At 28.5% G+C, this 10,529-nt stretch overlaps 1 protein-coding gene across 8 annotated transcripts in view; it reads right to left on the bottom strand.

Moving 5' to 3' along the window:
* Positions 1 to 1,503: 1,503 nt before the first annotated feature.
* The window catches only part of LOC117177668 (MLX-interacting protein-like), an 84,967-nt gene continuing 75,941 nt past the window's right edge, over positions 1,504 to 10,529 (bottom strand). For all 8 annotated transcript variants that reach the window (XM_033368486.1, XM_033368490.1, XM_033368489.1 and 5 more), the window contains 4 exons: positions 9,091 to 9,557; positions 6,974 to 7,097; positions 6,586 to 6,715; positions 1,504 to 3,013 (listed from right to left, as the gene is read on the bottom strand). In XM_033368486.1, the coding sequence (XP_033224377.1) occupies positions 2,913 to 3,013; positions 6,586 to 6,715; positions 6,974 to 7,097; positions 9,091 to 9,557 (822 nt within the window). In that variant the 3' untranslated portion in view covers positions 1,504 to 2,912. The remainder of the gene's footprint in view (positions 3,014 to 6,585; positions 6,716 to 6,973; positions 7,098 to 9,090; positions 9,558 to 10,529) is intronic.

The raw sequence follows: 10,529 nt of genomic DNA, 5'->3' as shown, positions 1-10,529 counted from the left end.
AATTATAGCCTGATATCAGACAAAATGTAGATTTTCGCAGATTTGAAACAAAAAATTAGATTCTTTTCAAGAATTGTGAAAGGCTTCAAAAGAATAAAAACATTTTCTCAAGGCTCCTAGGAAAATTGAAAATAATTTTTCATTTTGAAAAATTATTTGAAGAGAATATTTTAAAAAGTTTTTCAAAGATTTAAACAAAATTTTCAAAAAAGATTCTAGAAGATTTTAAGAAAAACTTTCTAAAATTTGCATGATAATTTTTTTATCTCGTTAAAACTTATAAATATCTCTTAAAATTATTCCAAGTTTGTCTACAAATGTTCATTTGTAAATTATACATCAAAATTTAAAAATGACACAAATTAAGCATTTTTCGAAATTTTAACGATTCCGGGTTTTCTGTGTCAAACAATTCAGTTAAAAATTCTTTACTTTTAAATATTTGGTTTCAATTTACTTGCCTTAAATAAAAATGCAAATATTGTTAAATATTCAATAATCAATCTTTTTTTAAATTAAAAATGTCAAATTTATGGGGATAAAAATGTAATATTTTAGACCAAAACAATATTTTAAATTTAATAAAATCCTTTAAGAATTTATTATTATGAAGTTATTTTTAAGTTGGAAATACTTTATAAACTTTCAGTCACGCGTTCATATTTGTTTAATGACTAAGACTTTCAAATTGAAACCGTTTAAGTTTTAACGTTAAAATCTGAAAATTATTAAATTTTGAACTGGTTTAAAATCGTTTTGTCAAATCGTTTTTGTTCAATTTTTATTACTTAAAATACAGATAAAGTAAAAAAATGTATTTATTCATTAAATAAAAATGTTTCTTATCTAAAATTTTCAACATCAAGGGCTTTTATTTTTTATTTGTTCAAGTCTTTAAGAAAGCATTTAAAATTTCTTTCAATTAAAAATGTAAGCTTAGAAATAAAAAGTTTGAATGGAAAATTTTTAAATTAAAAAATTTTTGACTTACGCATTGTAAACTAAATAATAGTATAATTGAAAACCATACAAATTCAACTAATTATTTTAAAACGTGGACAGATTTTTCTGCTACAAATTTGTATAATTCCTGGTAAAAAAAAATTCACTGTCATTTCGCACGCTTTTAAAATTGCAAAATATAAATTCCCGAAAAATATTTAGTTAACTGAGACCTAGATCTAGGTAAATTTTTCTCTATTCTAGAAAAAAAAATTCCCCGAATGCTATACATTTTATTATTTATTACCTTTTTTTTTCGCCGTTTTTCCACGACTTAAATTTTTTGTATGCCCGAATGTTAGACTCCGAGGTTCAGTTTATTGTTTCTTAATTATATTGTTGATTCTTCGAATTTAGAATATTATAATATTGTTCTATTGAAATGAAGTTTTGCCTGGAATGAAAAGCTCAATGAAAAAAGAGAATATTATTAACTAGATATTTAAATATGAGGATTAGGGTTTAGGTTTTGGTAGAAATGTTCAAATAACTAGTCTCGTGTTAACGATTGTATGATGCATATTGTACAAAAAAAACATCCCTTCATTGATTCATTTACGTCATTTATCATTTACACTTACACACAATATAATTCTCGATGTGGGGAATTCCGAGGGTCGTGTCTTGCCTCCTAAATATTGTCAAAACAAAGGGAAAGAAATGAAATTTGCTTTCCGCAATCTCGACGCACGGAAATCCCGTGTGGTTTACATTATACCTAACAATCGAACTGTATTAAACGATTTGTACATTATCACATGAAATTTTGTAATAAAAACTTCATATTGCGTAACAGTATCGATGTAACATTCGTATAATTTATGAGCAGCTCCTTTCCTTGTACGTAACAGGCATTTTTTTTACAAGCAAGTCCGTCTTTTCCTTAGTGATCGCTGAACAGGCACTCGAAGGTTTTTTTTTCTTTTTCTTTTCTCAAGGATTTGCGAAAAGCTGTTACTAAGGATAATCTCTAGGATGGATTAAAGTATAAACAATAAAGTTTGATTATGATATATAACATAACAACTAAAGATTGAGGAGATTTTTTCGAAAAATATTATCGACATATGCTGCGAGATTGATCCAACTCACAAAAATCTCTGCTTTTTATACCTTCGCCTGATCAAACTAACAAACGAACCATTTTTCCCCTCCTTTTTGTTTTTAAAGAATATTATTATAAGGTACAAATTATGCAAATGTACCTAGCAGGTAAAAAAATGTCGCTGATTGGTATAAAAATATCCTCCGCTCGTCAGACATCGTAAAAATCGATTTGTAAATTTATGTACAAGTTCTCACACGAATATCATTAATATTTCCTGTGTAAGAAAAATGGAATGATCTGGCCCAAGTTATCATTCGTGACAAGGCAAGTCTCGGGCACAAATTGTGTACCATTTTCTAAAAAAAATCTTCTATTCCATGTTTCTTAGGTCCATTACCAAACTTTCTTGCCATTTTTTTTGTTTTTCGAAAAAACTAAACGAAAGTCTCCTCCAATGGTCAACGAAAAATTGGGAAGAGAATTTCTCCTTTTGTGATAACCGAAAGGAAAGAGTCACTGTTTTATTATTTTCATTGTCAGTCGGTTTTCTTATCATCCGGGCAAAAAAGAATCGCTATTTGGTGATTCGTGTAGGTTCTATCGTTTTCTAGACGTCGATGCGATGTGCGAAATACGAGATCGTAATCTACGCGACTTGAAGCTAGGTCTTCTTTTTATTATTCGAAATTATTCTAAATTCTAGATGCGAATCTCGGAATTGTCTACAAGGACAGCATTGCACTTGTTTGTCCCGAAACTCAATTGAAGGCGAGAAAAATTTACAAATATTTGCGTCGAGTCAAAGACACTCTTTGGAGTTTTAAACTTGCACTTTGCGAGTCATTATTCCGCAGATCTTGACTCATTTTCGCTCAACAGCTGCGCGTGCTTCATGAGGCAAACGAGCAGGATCCGAGAGAATTTCGGTTGCTGTTGAGAGATACCTCAGCGAATTGAGGACAGCTGGAAAATTACAATTTATATTATATTCACACCAATTTTTCACCTATTTTTTTGTAACTTTACAAAATTGCATTTTATAGCATTACTAGAACTCTTTATTTATAGAAAAACTCGGTTTATTTTTTCAGATTTTATGTTGTTTAACATTTTTTTTATGGATTTTACAAGAAATCTTGATAACGAGAAAATGCAGTAAATTAAATATGAATGAGACCATTTTTTACACTTGCTTACAATTCGTTGAAATTCGCAGATTTTTTTCAGTTACGGAATATGATCCCGTATGTCTAATACTCTGACAATACTTTTAATATTTTTTTTTACATTTAAAAAAATACATTTTTAAGGTATTTCCTGAATTTTATTCGAATTTTCTAACGCGAATTATCGCGTTTTCTGAACATATTTGTCACATAAATTTATTAAGTTATTTTGTTTTTATATCGGAATTTTATTTTTTAAATTCAAGAGTAAGAAAAATATGACATTTATACTCATGATGTTATACAGGGTGGACACGTTGAGGCTTACATACATGGCCAGTTGAATGCTACCCGAATTGCAGAGGAGAAGCCATTACACAGGAGTATTTTTATATTTCGCGCCTTTAAAGTTGCATTCGGATCGGCCATTCGGCCAAGTCCGTGCATCTTCGGATCAAGGTTATGAGAGTTTCCATGGTTGCGTTCGAAACTTCAAACGGTTATGTTCAGATTCACCTGTTTGCCCTAGTCGCTGTCAGTAAATATAGGCAATGTCAATTTAAAGTTTACGCATGATATATTTCATTCACTATACTTAAAACATATCCTGTCTATTCATAACATACCTTTTTTTATGCAGTAAAAATAAGCGTTAAACACCATTCACTCTTCACCCACTGGAAGGGCAGAATATTATTACTATTTTATAGTATTTGTCACTGAGCAGCTATTTTATAATGGTATTAGCAAAGAAAAAAATTACGTTTACTTCTCTGTTCACATGTCTCACTTTATTATTAATTAAAGACTGTTATTATTTGTAATTATTATATAAAATAACCTATATTGTTTTGACACTTGTATCCGTTTGAAGTTTCGAACGCAACCATGGAAACTATCATAAACTTGATCCGAAGATGCATGGACTTGACGGAATAGCCAATCCGAATGAAACTTTAAAGGCGCGAAATATGAAAATACCCCTGTATAATGGCTTCTGCCCTGTTGTCATGCAATTCGGGTAGCATTCAACTCACCATGTGTGTAAGCCCCAGCGTGTCCACCCTGTATGTAAAATGAGAAATTTCAGTTCTCAACATTACACTTGAGAGGTTTATTCTTATTTCTCAAGATGAATACATCATAGAAACTACTTTCTGAAAAATGGATTTTTTTATTCATGATTCATTGTGATTTAAAATTTTTTTTCTTTTCAATATGTAACTATTTTGTTAATAATTTTTCAACTGAAAACTTAACTATTCTATGTATGGTTAAGAATTTATCTTCATCAGTTGAAATTTCAAATATTGGGTTGAAAATTTCTCTATTTTGTTGATACTTTGTGTTAGAAAATTAATCTTTTTGGTGACGAATTCACCTTTTTGGTTGATAATGCATATATATTTTGTTAAAAATTAATATTTTTGGTGAATAATTTACCTTTTTGGCTAAAAATTCATAAATTTTGTTAAAAATTAATCTTTTTTGTTAAAAATTAATTTCTTTTGCTTGATATAAAGTTTTATTTTTATGGAATTTTTTTTTGACTGAAAGATTAACTATTTCATGTTTGGTTGAAGATCAATTTTCTTCAGTTGAAGATTCAAATATTTTTTTTAAACTTTGTCTTTTGTGGTAGAATATTAATCTTCTGGGTGGCTAATTCACCTTTTAAGTTGTAAATTCAACTATTATGTTGAAACTTCCATGAAAAATAAAAATATTTTGTTGAAAATTCATTTACTTGGTTGAAAATTAGTTTTTCAATCAAAATGAATTTTTTTAACTAAATGTTTTGTCGAAATTTTGTTATATACATTTAATCTTTTTTGTTAGAAAAGCGAATTATTAGGTTAAAAGTTTCTTTAAAATTAAAATATTAATTTATGTAGAAGAAAATTAATATATTGGTTTGAAGTTATTATTCTTTGACTGAAAATTAGTTTATTGAAAATTAAATTTTTAACTATTTTAATTTTTGTCGGCAAGTTTTTTAATTTATAATTTTTGGTTGAAAATTGAACTATTTCATTTAAAAATTATTTTATTTAGTTAAAAAATTAACCTAAAATTAAAATATTCTTTTTTTTTGTTGAAAATTGATCTTTTTTATTTGAAAATTCATCTGTTTTGTTGAAAATTGATCTTTTTTGTAGAAATTTAATCTTTTTGGTGACTAATTCACCTTTTTGGTTAAAAATGCATATTTTTCTCTAAGTTATTCTTTTTTGGCAGAACATTTTCCTTTTTGGTTGAAATTGCATATAGTTCGTTAAAAATTAATCTTTTTGGTGACTAATTCGCCTTTTTGGTTGAAAATGCATATATTTTGTTAAAAATTAATCTTTTTGGTGATTAATTTACCTTTTTGGATGAAAATTCTTTTTTTGTTGATGATTTAGTATTTTGTTGAAAATGTACCTTTTTTTAGAACAATCCAACTGTTTTCCATTAAACATAAAAATCTTTTTAAAATGAAACATCAACTATTACATTTTTCCTTGAAAATAAATCTTTTTTATTTTAAGAATTGAATTTTTTGTCCGTACATTAACTTTTGAAATGAAATTTTCCAAAATCTTTTGGAATTTTCTCAAGAAGCTTAGGAAAGTCAGATTTTTATAACCGAAAAAATAATTAAACATATACAATTAAAACATTTATTTTAAATTTTTACACTATATTAAAATGATTATTTCCCTAAAGTCGAGGCAATACATGATTCTAGTAAAAATTAAAAGCCTTGATTTATTAATTTTCATTGCCACGTTTGGAACCTCTTGAGTTTTGATTTTATTTTAAATTTCAAATAGGCTCATTTTCAAGCATTGCATCTTTTTTAAATTAAATTAAATTCTCATTAAGAGATTCCCCAATTCTAAATAAATATATAATTTTTATGGCATCCAATTTCAGACTTTAAATTTAGAAATCGTACAAATTGAGATTAATATGAAACATACGAATTTAAAATTACTTGATACTGATTCTTAAATATTGTCAGTTTGGATAGCTTGGATTTAAAAATTTTTTACTTGGAACAAAATTCGTAAACCGGAATTATCTAACTGAAATCCAGACAAAAAAATGATGAAACACTTTTTCCCAATATAATATTATTTCAGTAAAAAAATATCGTTAATAAATTTTGTATTCACTGGTCATTTCATTTATTAATTTCATTTTTTTACTAAGATTTCCGATTTCTCCGTGCAAGTGGCTACTCTCTTAATTATTAAATGTATTTTTTTAACATTCAAATCCTTTATTATTATATTTATTTGCAAACCCTATTATGATTATAACGTAAGTTTTGTAGTTTATTATTACTATTATTTTAAATTGCACATATATAAAAAAACAAACCTGGTCTGAGATCAACAAGCGAGCAATGCTGCTCCACCCACACAATCGTGCTTCTGTACAAGTCATCAATACTTGCTGTAGATACAGAAGTAGTGAACGAAGTCATCAACGGCTCCAGTAATATGCTAAACTGATTATTTGGTTCAGAAAAATACTGCTTTTGTAAAATATTTAAATCTCTAATAAATAATCTGAATAATTTTGTTGATTTATACAAAACTGATCAAAAATTTATATTTATATTCCTGAATGTATTCATTTTTGTAAGCAGTAATTATTATATTACAGTTTTTATATTTAATAATTAGTGTAACATACAATAAAACTCAAAATGTTTTTCATTGTTAAGAAAAATACGAAATCTGACTTGCATGAAAAAAAAGGATACAATCCAGAATTTCCAGTTTTCCCTTGTACGTGTTCGTACATATTCATCGAACATCTCCTTCATCTTATTGGTCCTATGTCTAGAAACAGGCGCTCCCGTCGCCGGAAGTAGTGATTGGCAATTACTGAAAATAATTTTGTTAATAACATTTTCTGGATTTTTTAATTCCTATAGGAGAATATAAAGAATTGCAGCTTTCAGGGCGAACGTTTTAATAGAAGAGAACAAATTTCCGGTTATTTCCGGTGCGCACAAAATTTTCGCGATCTTTGAAATTAAAAAATTTGAACTCATAAAACTAAAAATTTTGTTTTTGGATTAATCTAAAGTGAACTGCAAATTGAAGCATTCAAAGTGGAACTCTTTTAAGTTTTTTAAATTTTACAGTTAAAGCTTCAAAAAAATTGTTATTCAAACGCAAGATTAAAATTTTTTAAGTTTTATCAATTAAACATTTCAATGATTTTTTGGTAAAAAATATAAGTTCACGCTATCATTTTCAATGCTCTAAATTTGAAAATAATTTCTACCTTTCAACGCACAATAATAAAAATGTTGAGAATAAAACATGTTCCTCTACCAATTCAGTTCCCCGCCAACTCAACAAAAATGTTAGAAGAAAAAATTAATATTATCCAATTCAGAAAAACAGTTATCAAAAAAACTGCATCTTCTCCAATCTCTATAAAATCTTAAAAATAAAAAATTTATCTCTTCCAATTTAGAAGATACTGAAATCAAAAGTTCCAAATTTCAAAAAATTAACTTAAAATCTTCTAAATTTTCCGCAGCAATTTTAAGAACATTTTCTTATTCTCTTGAAAACTTTCGAAATTCTTTTAAATTATACTAAATATTTCTTAAATTTACCCGATTTTTTTCATTTTTATTTTGCAATCTTACTAAATTGAAACAGTTTGCTTTAAAATCTTCTAAACTATTTTTATAAATTATAGGATATTGTTATGTTTAAAAACCTTTTTTAATTTTCTCTTAAAGTTCATTTTTCAAAATAAAAAATTGTTTAAAATTTACACACGAATATAAGAAAAATTCTTTTTTTTTAATCTTGTCAGACCTTCTAAAGCTTCTAATTTCTAAAAATTACTTAAATTTTTCCTGCATTTTTTATTTATTCTGCGAAATTGAAAAAAGTGCCTTAAATTGTTTTCGATTCTTCTTTGACTAATTTTGAAATCTCTTAAAATCTTTTTAAATAATCTCTTTAAAATAATTTTTCGAAATAAAAAATTATTGTAATTTTTCTTAGGAACCTGAAAAAAGGTCCTTCATCTTCGTGAAACTTTACAAAATTCTTAAAAAATCTTTACAAGTTTTAATTACGTTTGAATCGTTTGAAAACTTTTGAATATCTCTTAAACTTACTCAAATTTTTTCTAAAATTATGTAATATAGCAAAATTTTGCTTTAAAATCTTGCACACTTTTAAAAGATTTTAGGAAATAATTGAAAATGTTTTGTGATCTTTTTCGATTTTCTCTTGAAATTCCTTACAAAATAATCATTTAAAAATTTCCCACGAATTTTATGAACATTTTTTTCACGCCCTGACAAAATTCAGTTTACCTAATAAGTTTGTAAATCTTGAAAAATTAAAAAAAATGATCTCAAATTCGTCCAGATTCTTTTAAACCACATTTTAAAATCTTTAAAACTTAAAATTATTCTTTGACCTGATTTTCATATCGGAGCGGTAATTAATGGAAATGATTCGATTAAAAAAATACTAACAATTATTTTAATTTTATATGAAAAATATTTTGATTCAAACAAAAAAAAGTGAATTTTCAACAAAATAGTTTGAATCCTAAACCAAAGGAATAATTTTTAACCAAATATTTGCGATTTTCAAGCATAATAATAAAATTAACTTCAACTTTAGTTTTCCCTGATATATTCCCGAACTTTTTTGAATTACCTGGCCTGTAGTAACTCTGTGATTAAAAAAAAAAGTATACGTTTATTTCACTCTAGAATTCTACAGGTCTTTATAGGAGAACCATCCCCCTGGTTCGCAGCTACCCAAGGCGAAATTGTCATATGCCCGAACTTCAACTATAAACCTTTCCTTTAGTGAAAATAAAAATTGCTCTCACCTAATAGATGTATTAAGGCGTTCAATCTGACTTTTGAGATTGTCCATTTCATCCTTCAATTGGTTCCTTTCCGTCCTGAGTTGCCTGATATAATCCGCCCCTTTCTGAAGCATCGCAGCTTTACTCAATTTCTGATTTGGATTCTGATTGAGCTGCGGTATCAAGCTGTGAAGCATGTCGAATCCGCTTTTAATATTATATCTGCGTTTCTGCTCTGCATGGATGTGACCCACTCTCTTCTGTTCCTTATATTGTCCTCCACGTTCCGGTTCGCCCTTGACGTAGATGCGAGAAGGGGAAAGCGGACTACCTAGACTCATAGGACTGTGCAAGGGACTCAGGCTGAGACCCTGAGGGCTGTGTGCACTGGAGCCATCCTTTGGTGACCCTGGACTACCCTGGGACTGTTGAGGTTGGCTATTCGTGTTCAACAAAACCTTCTGGCCGCTTGTCGATTGTTTCATTGTCTGGGAAAGAAGTGATTTTGTTACACTTCGAGCACAAAATTATTAGAATACATTCAAGTCTCGCAGTCAGAGAGAACACGGATTATTTGGATGAATGGAAGATCAGGAAGAGTACAAAATGAGTTACAAGAATATTGAAAGAGTTCAAACAATATTGCCGACATAGTGAATGTTGATTTTTCTGTGAAACATTATTTGAAATTAAATACGTATATATACAGGGTGGACACGCTGGGGCTTACATACATGGCGAGTTGAATGCTACCCGAATTGCAGAACAGCAGAGGAGAAGCCACTATACAGGGATATTTTCATATTTCGCGCCTTTAAAGTTGCATTCGGATCGTTCATTTGGCCAAGTCCGTGCATCTTCGGATGGAGTTTATGATAGTTTCCATGGTTGCGTTCGAAACTTCAAACGGTTATGTCCAGATTCACCTGTTTGCCCTAATCGTTGTCAGAAAATGTAGGCAATGTCAATTTAAAGTTCACGCATGTAATATTTCATTCACTTTATTTGAAACATATCCTGTCTAATCATAAAATATTTTTTTATGCAGTAAAAATAAGCATTAAACACCATTCATTCTTCGCCCACTGGAGGTGCAGAATATTATTACAATTTTATAGTATTTGTCACTGAGCAGCTATTTTATAATGGTATTAGCAAAGAAAAAAAATTACGTTTACTTCTCTGTTCACATGTCTCACTTTATTATTAATTAAAGACTGTTATTATTTGTAATTACTATATAAAATAACCTATATTGTTTTGACACTTGTATCCGTTTGAAGTTTCGAACGCAACCATGGAAACTATCATAAACTTGACCCGAAGATGCACGGACTTGACCAAATGGCCGATTCGAATGAAACTTTAAAGGCGCGAAATATGAAAATACCCCTGTATAATGACTTCTCCTCTGCTGTTGTGCAATTCGGGTAGCATTTAACTCGCCATGTATGTAAGCC

Source organism: Belonocnema kinseyi, chromosome 8 (assembly GCF_010883055.1).
Source record: "Belonocnema kinseyi isolate 2016_QV_RU_SX_M_011 chromosome 8, B_treatae_v1, whole genome shotgun sequence".
In the NCBI taxonomy this organism is placed as follows: domain Eukaryota; kingdom Metazoa; phylum Arthropoda; class Insecta; order Hymenoptera; family Cynipidae; genus Belonocnema; species Belonocnema kinseyi.
Note: the sequence above shows the minus strand (reverse complement) of the source record. Positions and strands in the feature narration are given on the sequence as shown.